The sequence below is a fragment of the Coregonus lavaretus genome, assembly GCF_964263955.1.
Source record: "Coregonus lavaretus genome assembly, contig: HAP1_SCAFFOLD_3024, whole genome shotgun sequence".
Taxonomy (NCBI): domain Eukaryota; kingdom Metazoa; phylum Chordata; class Actinopteri; order Salmoniformes; family Salmonidae; genus Coregonus; species Coregonus lavaretus.
Window position 1 is genome coordinate 41,068 of NW_028159463.1, and position 12,954 is coordinate 54,021.

At 45.6% G+C, this 12,954-nt stretch overlaps 1 protein-coding gene across 1 annotated transcript; it reads left to right on the forward strand.

Moving 5' to 3' along the window:
* Nucleotides 1-197: 197 nt before the first annotated feature.
* On the forward strand, nt 198-12,718 carry LOC311122825 (E3 ubiquitin/ISG15 ligase TRIM25-like). The gene is made up of 6 exons (XM_084197142.1): nt 198-1,840; nt 2,264-2,359; nt 11,230-11,463; nt 11,568-11,727; nt 11,853-11,912; nt 12,149-12,718. Exons 1-6 carry the CDS (start codon nt 1,259-1,261, stop codon nt 12,655-12,657), a joined length of 1,641 nt encoding a protein of 546 aa, XP_084053268.1. The 5' UTR covers nt 198-1,258; the 3' UTR covers nt 12,658-12,718.
* The last annotated feature ends 236 nt before the right edge of the window (nt 12,719-12,954 follow it).

A 12,954-nucleotide genomic window follows, 5' to 3' on the forward strand; every position in this document is an offset into this window, starting at 1 on the left:
TACAGTTTGAAGGAAGTTTCTAAATAGCATTAGCGCTATGAAGTCTATAGTAACTGCTAGCATGCCATAGACTTCCAGTCATTGCTCTAACGCTAGTTGGCATTGGCTCCCAAAACGACCTCTAACTTCCTTCATACGGGATGCAGAGACATTAAAATGGTGTCCATGAGTTCATCTGACTCTGGGGAAATAGATAAAGGGCTTCACTGCCTAAATCCTGAAGAATCCCTTTAAATTGAGTTTTTAAGTGATTGCCCAGTGATTATGCTCTGAGGAGAGCTAGGTATTTTATTTTGACTTTTCAATGCCTTTTGAAAGTGATTAGTGAAACATTAATTTTTGATAGAAACTCCAGGACATTTTCCTGTTTAAACCGGTCCTTTGCCTCCAGTGTCCTGGTCATGCCCTGAAAAACCCCTGCAGACAGAGTATTCTACTACCATGGAAGGGATAAAACTACAAAATACAATTACAAAATACAGATACAAAATACCATAAAGACCAATGTATCAAAATAAACTACTAAATACTTGTATTTTGTAATGTAGTTAATTAAATGTAACGTATTTAATTTTAAATACAAAAATACATTTCCAAGTAGCCGGCCCTGGGTATTATTATTGGCCTTGTTTCGGGGCGGAGCTCATTAGAATAATACTCAGCATGCTTTGCAATTATTCATTTTTACATTTACATTTTAGTCATTTAACAGATGCTCTTATCCATTTAGTACATCTTAAGGTAGCTAGGTGAGACAACAATATATTACAATCGTATCAAGTACATTTTCCCTCAACAAAGTATTTATCAACATTTTCACATATACATGTATATTTAGTTCATTTAGCAGACGTTCTTATCACACCATAGTGCTATCAGACTTCTGATACCAATGCAGGGTGAAAGGTGGGGCCACAACATGTGAATCGCTATTTAAAAAATGGTATAGAAAAGTATTTAGTATTTTGAAAATAAAAAATAAAAAATGCATTGGAGTGTAGTTCAGCCCAGTGTAATTCAAATGACAAAATACTCAGAAGTAATTAAAATATGAATTTCAAGTAACATAAATACTAACCATCTCTGCCTACTACCCAACACTCTGTCACACTTCCTTATCAAAGAAACCACACCCCCTCTACATACAGAGTACACAGTCAAGTAGGAAGCCCCTCCCTGTCCTCTGGTGTAGAGTCCCATGAAACAGAAAGTTATCTTTGACACTGCCATTGCTTAAGCTACGGGAGAGAGCACCAAAATGGCAGAGAATCAGGAACTGTTCTGTTGCTCCATCTGTCTGGATCCACTGAAGGATCCGGTGACTACTGCCTGTGGACACAGCTACTGTATGGGCTGTATTAAAGAAAGCTGGGATCAGGATCATCTGAAAGGTTTCTACAGCTGTCCCCAGTGCAGACAGACCTTTACCCCAAGGCCTGTTCTGAAGAGAAACATCGTGCTGGCTGAGGTGGTGGAGAAACTGAAGAAGACAGGACTCCAGGCTGCTCCCCCTCCTGCTCTGTGCTATGCTGGACCTGGAGATGTGGCGTGTGATGTCTGCACTGGGACCAGAAAGCAGAAAGCCCTCATGTCCTGTCTGGCGTGTCTGGCCTCTTACTGTGAGACTCACCTCCAACCTCACTATGAATCTCCTGCTTTCAAGAAGCACAAGCTGGTCAAAGCCACCGCACAACTACAGGAGAAGATCTGCTCTCATCATGACAAACTGCTGGAGGTTTACTGTCGTACCGATCAGCAGTGTATCTGTCTGCTGTGTGTGATGGATGAACATAAAGGCCATGAAACAGTGTCAGCTGCAGCAGAGAGGACTGAGAAACAGGTAAGACCAGAACTACTTGTTGGTGACTGTCTGATAAACAAAGAATTAAAGATACAGTAGGAACTAAGGTTGTTTGAATATGAGATCATTCAAATGAAATCAATCCACGGCAGAACGAATATGAACACAAACCTTGAGTATATTGAGTTTGCTCCAAATGTATCACCATTTTCTAAAGTCAAACAACATTATCATTCTGAATGCCCTTTTATGAGTCCAAAGTTCACCCTCAACCCCTTGATACATGTACGCCTACCATAAAAACTATAATCATTAACATAGCAACATAATAAAATAGTTTCACACAGACACTTCCTCAACATATTAATCCCTATCTTCTATGGGTCCTATGTCACATTACTATACTATTGATCCACTGGACAAATAAAGCTTGATAGCTCATTGAAGAGTGATTCTCCACAGAGGCAGCTGGGGATGAGTCAGCAGAAGGTCCAGCAGAGATTCCAGGAGAGAGAGAAGGAGCTGAAGGAGCTCCAACAGGCTGTGGAGTCTCTCAAGGTGAGTATTGTTGACCAGAGGAGACACACCATTTCACTTCTCTCCTCCAGTCAGAGAGAGGGGCCCGTCTCCAATCCCACTGGCTCCACTGTTGGGAACAGGCTGTCTGGACCCCTTTCAGAGAATAGTCTGCTTAATGTAACCGGCGGGATATGAACCCGGGTCTACTGAGGGAGAAACCAACATCTTGGGGGTTCGATCCCCGGGACCACCCATACGTAAAAATGTGTGCACACATGACTGTAAGTCGCTTTGGATAAAAGCGTCTGCTAAATGGCATATTATATATTATTATGTTACACCAAGAGGAGATTCCCTACTGGGCCGACACTGATTTTAAAGTCACAAGTGGGCTACCTCATCACATAACCATGAGTAACCATGAGTGACTCATGTCCGCTATACATTAACACAGAGCTCTCTCTCTCTCACTCTCTCTCAATTCAATTAAATGGGCTTTATTGACATGGGAAACATGTTACATTACCAAAGCAGGTTAAATAAATAATAAACGAAAGTGAAATCAATGATCAGAAATTAACAGTAAACATTACACTCACAAACGTTTCAAAGTAATAGAGACATTTCAAATGTTATAATTCAAGTGCAAACAGAGTGAGCCATTCGCCAGACCGAGTTCAGGAGGTGAAATGGAAATGAATGAGGGAGAGTTAAGTGAGGTAGAAGGTGTGGTGAAGAGCTCAGAACCAGAGCCTGGCATCAATGGACATGATAAAGAAGAATCTGGTGCAGTAGGAGTTACATTGTAGGAGAACGTGGATCCATACCTTTTGGCAGATCCATTTGTAGTTTCAGGGTGGGTGGGAAAGGAGTTGGGTGCAGTTGAATCAGTGAAGGTAACCTGTAGTGGACTTGTGATATTTGTTTGTGTTTCTTCTGACCAGAGGGAGTGGGCGCTCCGTGTCACGCAACTTGGGTCAAGATCTGTTTCTTGCTTTGCTCTTAGGAACAGGGCACCATTGAAAGGAGTGATTTCTGGGGTAGCGTTAAGTGTCAGTCCTTTTGAGGTTTGAGTCTTTACTCAACAAAGTCATGGTAGGATATATCAGTTATCATGTTAGAACTTTTGTGGCGAATCCACTGCTTTGTTTCAGGTGCAACGTTTATGGTCATGTTGCAGCAGTTTGTAGGAGGGAGATTCCAAGATGTGGGAAGTGTGCAGGAGGGCATGGGATAGAGGATTGTGTAGGTTCGGTGGATAAAGTTGTGTGTGTCAACTGTAGGGATGCCCATGTTGCTGGGGATCTGAAGTGTCCGGTGCGAGAGAGGCAGGTTGAGGTGGCTAGAGTCAGAGTAGTGCAGAAGGTGTCGTATGCTGAGGCAGTGAAGGAAGTAGAGGAGGATGGGTCAAGGGTGAGAGATTCTGAGAGGATCCCTGTGAGTAGTAGATCTGTGCCAGCACAGAGGGATAGGCCAACGAGTGATATATGCTTTAGTAAAGTTAGCTTCTTAGCATTCATAGCAATGGTTATCAACTGTACCGCAGAAATGGAAATTAAATCACAGAAAATAGATGTTGTGGTGGCAGCTGCAGAGAAGTATTTGGGCATACAAGATTAGACTTCAGAAGAGTTACAGGGTGTGTTGAGTGGTGGTGTCCCGTCCTCCCAGGCCGTTGGCATGGTGCAGGAGCAGATAGGGTCAAAGTAGTGGAATGGGGTAGTGGGTATTTAATGAGTGTAGGGTAGGTTGGAAGGTTTTTAATTAAATGTTCCTTTCCCCTTTTCCCATTTTGTATCACAAAGTAAAATAGAGTTATATTATATTCCAGTTGGGGGTGGTAATGCAACATATTGGATGCCAACCGCCGTTAAACTCCAAAGAAGAAGAAATGTTACATTATGGCAATGTACAGTGTCTCTGCCTCTCTCATTCCATCACTTTTGCAGTAGTTGGTTGTATGGGTCTCTGTCTGTCAGCACCCCATTCATAACCAATCGTTGATGGATATTTATAGAGCTCTGATCAGGACGACAATTGATTACGGGTGTATAGTTTATCGAACAAGGCAAAACTTGGCTTCAGAAGCTGGACAGAATCCAGTATAAAGCTTTAAGGATATGTATTGGTGCATTTAAATCAACAGCTGTATGTGCCTTACTGGTGGAGGCAGGAGAGATGCCTTTGGATATACAGCGTAAAAAATGGTCATTATCTTATTGGGTTGAAAGGCTGTGAGGTTGAGCATCCCACTGCTACTGTTCTAGATGACTGTTGGGAATATACTAGTAGACAAGGCAGTGGTTTTGGTTGGACAGTTGGAAAGCTTGCTGATGAGAGTGGTTTGAGGGAGTTGGAGGTTGGCCCTTCTGTGGTGATAGGGGATGTTCCTCCATTGTTACTCCCAGACCCTGTTGTTGATCTAACCTTGGTAGAGAAAAGGAAAGATTGGTCAGAAGTCAGTGATATAGTGAAACTGGTTGACAATTACATTGGTAGAAGTTTTTATGCTTTTCTACCACTTTTCACAGATGGATCCAAGGACCCAGATAGTGGGCTCACAGGAGCAGGCGTTTACGTTCCTGAATTTGATGTGCAGATATGTAGAAGACTAACCGATGAACTGTCAGTATACTCAGTTGAACTGTTGGCGATAATAGTTGCCCTCCAGTGGGTGGAGGACGTACAACCTGGTAGAATTATAGTATTCTCAGATTCTCTGTCTGTATTGAATAGTTTATCATCTGGTAAATCTAATAGGAGTGACCTGCTATTGGAGGTTTTAATGTTATTATGGAGAATTGAGAGAATGGGTTTAGTAGTGAGATTCTGCTGGGTCCCAGCACATTCGGGTGTGGAAGGGAATGAAATTGTAGACCAGTTAGCTAAAAGAGCTTTTAAACGAGATATAATTTATATTAATGTTCCACTGGGTAGAGGTGAGGACAAATGTAAGATCAGAGCCATTTTGATAGATGTGTGGCAGAAGAGATGGTACTCTGAGCACAAGGGCCGGCATTTATATGAATAGTTTACAGTTTTACAGAAAGGTCGATGGACCAAGATTCAAAAGTCAGATTAGGAAGGAAGATGTGGTGTTTACTTGATTGCGCTTAGGACATTGTACATTGAACTCGTCATTACATCTGGTTGGCAAGCATGGGAATGATTTGTGTCTGGAAGGTACGGTCGATGAAACGGTGGAGCATGTGTTGTTATATTGTTGTAAGTATGTTGAAGAGAGGGAAAGATTGAAGTGTAGGGTCATTGAGGTTGGACGGGGTTGGGGGGGTTTGGAAGGGATTTTGGGGATGGGGGAGGGTCTATTAGAAGTTAGTAGGGCTCTTCTTTATTTTCTCAGAAGTACTGAGTTAGGTAGGAGGATTTAGAAATGTTGGAAACCGTGATTGACCACACACTCCAGCACAGTAGGTGGCGGCATGCACCTTTAACGTTGGTTTGTGGACCGCTATTATATCATAGAAGAAGAAGTTGGTTGTGTGAGAGATTTGTGGTTTGTGAGGAGGGCTACTATTCTTTTTTCTTTTTGTTCTTGCGTATTTTCTGAATTTATTTTCTCATGGTGGAGGGTTTGTTTATTGGTTTCCACTGTTTATCGTTTAGAGTTGAGGGGGGAGTAGGGGTAGTTTGTTAGGGCGGCGTGATGGCCTCAACCGAGTGGAGAAGAAACGCTGTCGCTTCGGATGCGTTCCGGAGAAAGGTGTGGAGGAAGTTTTGCTCATGGTCGGCGAACAGGTTGGAGCGGAATGAACAAGGCGGTGGTCGTGTTAATGAAAAAGGTTTGTCTTGTTGTGAGTGGGATTTTTGTGAGGGGTGTGTTGGTGCAGATGTCGCCTCTTTCGATAAGAGTTGTGGTGGCTAATCTGACTCCGTTTATTGCTTACGAACAGACCGCAAGTAGTTGGTTCGTTTTGGTAAATTTGCAAGTGGTTTTCGTGTGCTCTCGGCTGGGTGCCAAGCGGAATCCGTTAAACATGTCTCTTTTCGTAGACAAGTTTTGGTTTCTTAACAAACTTCAAGGTTACACAGGGGAGGGGTGGAACACAGGGTTTGCTAGCACAGATAGTTTTCGGTGTTTCTAGTGTGGGGATCATCAGTTATAGGCTACAAGCAGCAATATGATTGATAGGTAGGACAGGTATTGAACCCAAATAATCCCTACTCAGATGCGCTAACCTCAACCCTAGTAAACATGCATTATAAAAACCTTCTATATAAAATTATCTCATATTGGGAGTAAATAGCCTCTGAATAGAAAAGAAAAAACACTGCATCTTCCAGCCCACCAATAAATTACATAATGCAACCGTCGCGGTTAGCATATTTACCTCAACATGCCCCTCGCTTGCATGAGAAGGCAGAGTGCTCGATGCTGGTTGATGAATTTGACAATTAATGTACTAGGAAAATACGTTTTTGTCGACCAGAGGTGACTGAATTAATGTTCAGGCGTATTGATAATCATTATAGTAATGAAGTATAATTTCAAAACATGACCATAAAAACAGGTAATAATAAACATGAATCATCATTATATTACTTCACAGTAATGTGTTAAATGCTTTTTCAGTCCTTCCTCTTGCGTTAGCAGTGTGGAAAGGGACAGTAAAATGCTCAGGCAGGAGTTTTCCTGTGAGGGGGAGTGGTGGTGTATCCAGGGAAAGAACTAAACTAATCTTCTGAAATGTCATTCATGGTCTTATGCTGCCATCTATTGGAATGATTAAGCAACTGCAGTAGTACTGAATAACGTGTTTTTACTTACTAATCCTTACTAAAGTAGTGATTACTCAGAATTGCAAAAAAAATGGCAGGGGTACCAGGAGGGAGGAGAGTACATTTTTTACATTTTAGTCATTTAGCAGATGCTCTTATCCAGAGCGACTTACAGTTAGTGAGTGCATACATTTTCATACTGTCCCCCCATGGGAAACGAACCCACAACCCTGGTGTTGCAAGCGCCATGCTCTACCAACTGAGCAACACGGTAGTAGTGCATGGCCAAGTGGTGGTGCGCAGGCCGTGGAGAAAGCGGTGGTGGGGAGGGTTGCAGCTGGGCTACATGAGCTGAGGCAGGTTTCTGTAGTAACAGAGACTCCGGTGGGCAAAGGCTTGGTGGGCTCATCCCAGGAAATATTGCCTGTCATTGGGGAAGAGGCACTGATCATGGGGGATGTGCAGGGGGGCAGAGACTGGGGAGGAGGAGGACGGTACCGTGCCAATGGAGGAGGAGGAAGAGGAAGAGGGGGGAGGTGAGTCTGCGGGAGCGGAGGACAAGGCGGTCTCGTTTTCAGATGGCTCATTGGATCCAGAGCTGACAGACAGGCTGAGGGCCCAGTATATACGCTGAGAGAACTTTCTAGGTTCCTGATGGAGACTAAAGGGGGAAAAAGAAGGTTCTGCTGGAGTCTTATTTGATTGATCCTGGAAGGTTTGTAAGGTCAGTACAACACGTGATGAAGAATGAGGGGTTTAGTGTCCTCTCACCTAGGAAGCGGTATAGGCTGAGAAAATGGGTCATGGGTTCTTAAGGGCATGTCTTCAGAATCTGCTTAAATGGATGTTTTTTTTCTGGCATGGCGGCTTTATGGGCTTCTCTACTGGTTTCTGATTGTGGTGATTTCCCTCCCACCTCTTATGGAGATTTCACGGTTAGACTTCCTTAACATGAACGGCAGCAGAGACTGGGGGAATATGTCAAACAAAAATATTTAAATGCCATGGCAGAAATCTTAGTGCAGGGGTAGCAAAAGAGGTGTGTAAGGGTAGGTTGTTAGTGGTTAGCGCCAAAATCAATGACCTTGTCTTTGCTTTCATAAATGTGTCTGCACCTAGTACAGGGCTCAGTTCTCTGTTTCAACAGGGCCCAGGCAGGTGTCCTATTGGAAATTCCATGTAAAGCTCTTCCAAGATGTCACTTTTTGCTCCAGCTTCCAAGGCTTGTGGGAGAGGTGGGGACAGCAGAAGGGGGAGTAGCTTCTGTTGTGGGGGAGAGGAGGGAGCCTGATGGGTGGGTAACTTCTGTTGTGGGGAGATGAGGGAGCCTGATGGGTGGGTAACTTCTGTTGTGGGGAGATGAGGGAGCCTGATGGGCGGGTAACTTCTGTTGTGGGGAGATGAGGGAGCCTGATGGGTGGGTAACTTCTGTTGTGGGGGAGAGGAGGGAGCCTGATGGGTGGGTAACTTCTGTTGTGGGGAGATGAGGGAGCCTGATGGGTGGGTAACTTCTGTTGTGGGGGAGATGAGGGAGCCTGATGGGTGGGTAACTTCTGTTGTGGGGGAGATGAGGGAGCCTGATGGGTGGGTAACTTCTGTTGTGGGGGAGAGGAGGGAGCCTGATGGGTGGGTAACTTCTGTTGTGGGGGAGATGAGGGAGCCTGATGGGTGGGTAACTTCTGTTGTGGGGAGATGAGGGAGCCTGATGGGTGGGTAACTACTGTTGTGGGGAGATGAGGGAGCCTGATGGGTGGGTAACTTCTGTTGTGGGGAGATGAGGGAGCCTGATGGGTGGGTAACTTCTGTTGTGGGGAGATGAGGGAGCCTGATGGGTGGGTAACTTCTGTTGTGAGGAGATGAGGCTGTGGAGTTGTACTCTGATTTATAGAGGGCAGAACTCTGTGGTCCTCTGTAGAGCATGGCCCTTGTAATGCCAGGGTAGTGGGTTCGATCCCCGGGACCACCCATATGTAAAAATGTATGCACGTGACTGTAAGTCGCTTTGGATAAAAGCGTCTGCTAAATGGCATATTATTATTATTATTATCCTGGGTGTTCTGAGGTTCTGCTCACAGACCTTTCCAAACTCTCTCTGTCACAGATAAACAAATAGACATTTCCCTGGCCTTTCACAAACTCTCAGCTGCTGTCTCTCAGACGGTCTGCCTGTGGATTTTTATAAAAAGTTCTGGGGAATTATTTTACAGGACGTATGCTGTGTGAGTGCGTCGGGGTGGGGGAGCTGTCGCTAAGCTGTAGACGGGAGGCTTTGACTCTCCTGCCCAAAAAAAGGGGATTTGAGCGACATAAAGAACTGGAGGCCTGTGGCATTGCTCTGTTTGGACTATAAGGTCTTTACCAAGGTCCTCGTTAACAGACTGAAGTCCCACCTGGACTCTATTGTACACAAGGACCAAACGTACTGTGTACCAGGACGCTCAAACACAGACAATCTGTTCATAATCAGGAGAAAGCCTTTGATAGGGTGGACCATGAATATCTGTTCAATGTGTTGTTTTGGTTGTGGGGAGAATTTTGTGGCCTGTGTTCAAATGCTGTACGCTGGGGCTTCATGTATGGTCAAGGTGTGGGGAGGGCTCAGTAGGCCAGTCTGGGTAGGGAGGGGCATTCACCAGGGATGCCCTCTGTCAGGGCAGCTATACACTCTTGTTATTGAGCCCTTTCTGGGCCTGCTACGCAGGAGGCTACAGGGAGTGTGGGAGCCAGGCATAGGGTTGGGGACAGGCATAGCAGTGCAGCATACGCTGATGACGTCTGTGTTGGTTAGGGATGAGCAGAACCTACAGGCCCTGGAGAATAGTTTGAGGGTGTACGAGGGGGCGTCTTCTGCTTAGGTAAACTGGGGCAAGAGTGAGGCTCTGTTATGTGGGGTATGGAGGGACAGGGCACCTTCGCAGCTTCCAGGGGGGTTGCAGTGGGGCTGTGAGTGGCTCAAGATGCTTGGGGTGTATCTGGGCTCGGAGGGTTGGGATAGGAAGAACTGGGAAGGAGTGTCACAAGCGGTGGTGTCGAGGCTGACGAAGTGGAGGTGGCTCATCTCCCTAGTGTCATACAGAGGGGCGGTGCTGATCATCAACAACTTGGTGGCATCCTCTCTATGGCTTAAATTGGCCATTCTCAACGCCCCCGGTGGTCTGCTTGTGGACCTGCAGCGCAAGTTAGTGATTTTAAATTAGTGCACGCAAATTAGTGCACCTCCGCAGCTTCCAGGCGTTCTGCTTGTGGACCTGCAGCGCAAGTTAGTAAACATTTTATGGTCAGGGTGGCAGCGTTCTGACTCCCTCAGTGTCAAGGTTAGACACATCAGGAGCTTAGCGGGAGTGAAAGCAGCGCAGAGGATTCTGTACCGTACGGAGGTGGGCTGGAGGGAACCAGCATGTGCTCTGTTGAGGAGGGCTGGTGGTTTGGGGCTGGATCAGCAGATCTTCATCATGCGGCAGGAGAGACTCAATACAGCAGGGGTCTCTGATTTCTATGCTGCAGTACTTAGGGCTGGAGCAGCCTGAGGAGGGGCCACCACCGTTTCCACCACTGCAAGTGACAGCAGAGACTGGGGACTGGCAGGAGAGTCTGGAGGACTTACTGACTTTTAACACTCTGAGCTTAGTGGGAGTGAAGGGGCATCAGTGGCAGGGGGTTGTGGGGGCTGAGAGCATGGCAGGGTATAGGTGGAGGGTGCTCTATAAGCTCCCAGTGCTGGAAAGGTCAGGGGTCGTCCAGTGGAGGGTATTACATGGAGCCCTGGACACCAATAGCTGGTTGGCTCGGGTTGACCTGGGAGTTGGGGAGGGGTGTCCGTTTTCTGCAATGACAGACTGTTCATCATTTTTTTTCTGTGTTGCCAGGGTAATGACATTACTGTTGACGCCTTAGGGTTGAGTTTGAGTTGTACAAAATGATCAACAGTGTGGAGATGTTTCAGGAGGTATGGGGGCTCAGGGGGGCTGTCTGTACGGCTGGAGAGGAGGTGTTGGATGGACGGTTGGAATGTGGTGCTGGATGGTGTATTGTACTGTGGTGTTGGGTACTGGATAATGTGATTGTGTAGAGGTTGTGGTGGCACGCAATGTGCTTTTAGGGGTGGGGGTGTTAGTGTAATGAGGATGGCTCATTAAAGTAAGACAAGTCTCTCTCTCTCTCTCTCTTAACAGCGCTCTGCACAGGCAGCAGTGGAGGACAGTGATAAGATCTTTACTGAGCTGATCCGCTCCATTGAGAGAAGGTGCTCTGAGGTGAAGGAGCTGATCAGAGCCCAAGAGAAGGCTCAAGTGAGTCAAGCTGAAGGACTCCTGGAGCAACTGGAGCAGGAGATAGCTGAGCTGAGGAAGAGAAGCACTGAGCTGGAGCAGCTCTCACACACAGAGGATCACATCCATTTCCTCCAGGTAAATAAACTGCCTTGATACATGTGATATGAAACTAAAACTCAATATGAAACTCTCAATCATTTGGTTCTGCTCTCTCTCTCTCTCTCTCTCTCTCTCTCCAGAGTTATCAGTCTCTCTCCGGTACCAGTGTATCTTCAGACTTACCCAGCATCGTTGTCCGTCCTCTTCAGTACTTTGGAGATGTGAGTAAGACTGTGTCTGAACTGAGAGAGAAACTAGAAGACGTCCTTAAAGGAGAATGGACCAAGATCTCCACTACAGGTGTGTTGAAAATAATAAGAACATCAACTTTAGACCATTGAAAGTTCCCTACTAGTCATATACATGTGGAATATGGTGTGATGATAACATTCCCTCTCTCTGGGAATGTGTTTGTGTGTCTGTAGTGAATATAGTGGATGTTGTACTGCCTCCAGAGCCCAAGACCAGAGAACAGTTCTTACAATGTGAGTCTCTTTATTCTGAAGTAACTAACAGTCTCTTTTTACTGACACTCCTAACAATCCCTCTAGAAATATATAGCAATAGTAGATCTAATCAAAGACAGGGTATCTATCTGACTCCTCATATTTCTCTGATTTGATCTCTGCTGTGCTCTAATCAAAGACAGGGTAGATACAGTATCTGACTTCACTTATTGTTCTAACTCCCCTCATTGGTCTCTGCTCTGCTCTTCTCCCAGATTCCTGTCAGCTCACACTGGACCCAAACACAGCACACAAACGCCTCTCTCTGTCTGAAGGGAACAGAAAGGTGACCTGTACAGGCCAAGACCAACCATATCCTGTTCATCCAGACAGATTCACCAACTACCAGGTTCTGTGTAGAGAGGGTCTGTCTGGACGCTGTTACTGGGAGGTGGAGTGGAGTGGGTGGTGTGTTACAGCAGTCTCATATAAAGACATCAGCAGAACAGGGACAGATGGTAGATTTGGACTCAATAACAAGTCCTGGAGTTTAGAGTGTCGTAGAGGTGGTTATTGTTTCAGACACAATAATGTTGAGACTAAAGTATCAGGCCCTCAGTCCTCCAGAGTAGGAGTGGACCTGGATCACAAGGCAGGTACTCTGTCCTTCTACAGTGTCTCTGACACAATGACCCTCCTCCACAGACTCCAGACCACATTCACTCAGCCCCTCTATCCTGGGTTTTGTCTCTATATTGGTACTGCTGAGCTGGTTAAACTGTAGTAGGGTCCACATAGATACTAGTCATGCTGGTGTAGTCTATAGCTGAGCTGGTTAAACTGTAGTAGGGTCCACATAGATACTAGTCATGCTGGTGTAGTCTATAGCTGAGCTGGTTAAACTGTAGTAGGGTCCACATAGATACTAGTCATGCTGGTGTAGTCTATAGCTGAGCTGGTTAAACTGTAGTAGGGTCCACATAGATACTAGTCATGCTGGTGTAGTCTATAGCTGAGTTGGTTAAACTGTAGTAGGGTCCACATAGATACTAGTCATGCTGGTGTAGTCTATAGCTGAGCT

Coding starts and splice junctions, on each gene's coding strand:
- LOC311122825 (XM_084197142.1), top strand. CDS start 1,259: ATGGCAGAGAATCAGGAACTGTTCTGTTGCTCCATCTGTCTGGATCCA. Junction 1,841..2,263: donor CAGAGAGGACTGAGAAACAG/GTAAGACCAGAA, acceptor GATTCTCCACAG/AGGCAGCTGGGGATGAGTCA. Junction 11,913..12,148: donor CAGAGAACAGTTCTTACAAT/GTGAGTCTCTTT, acceptor CTCTTCTCCCAG/ATTCCTGTCAGCTCACACTG.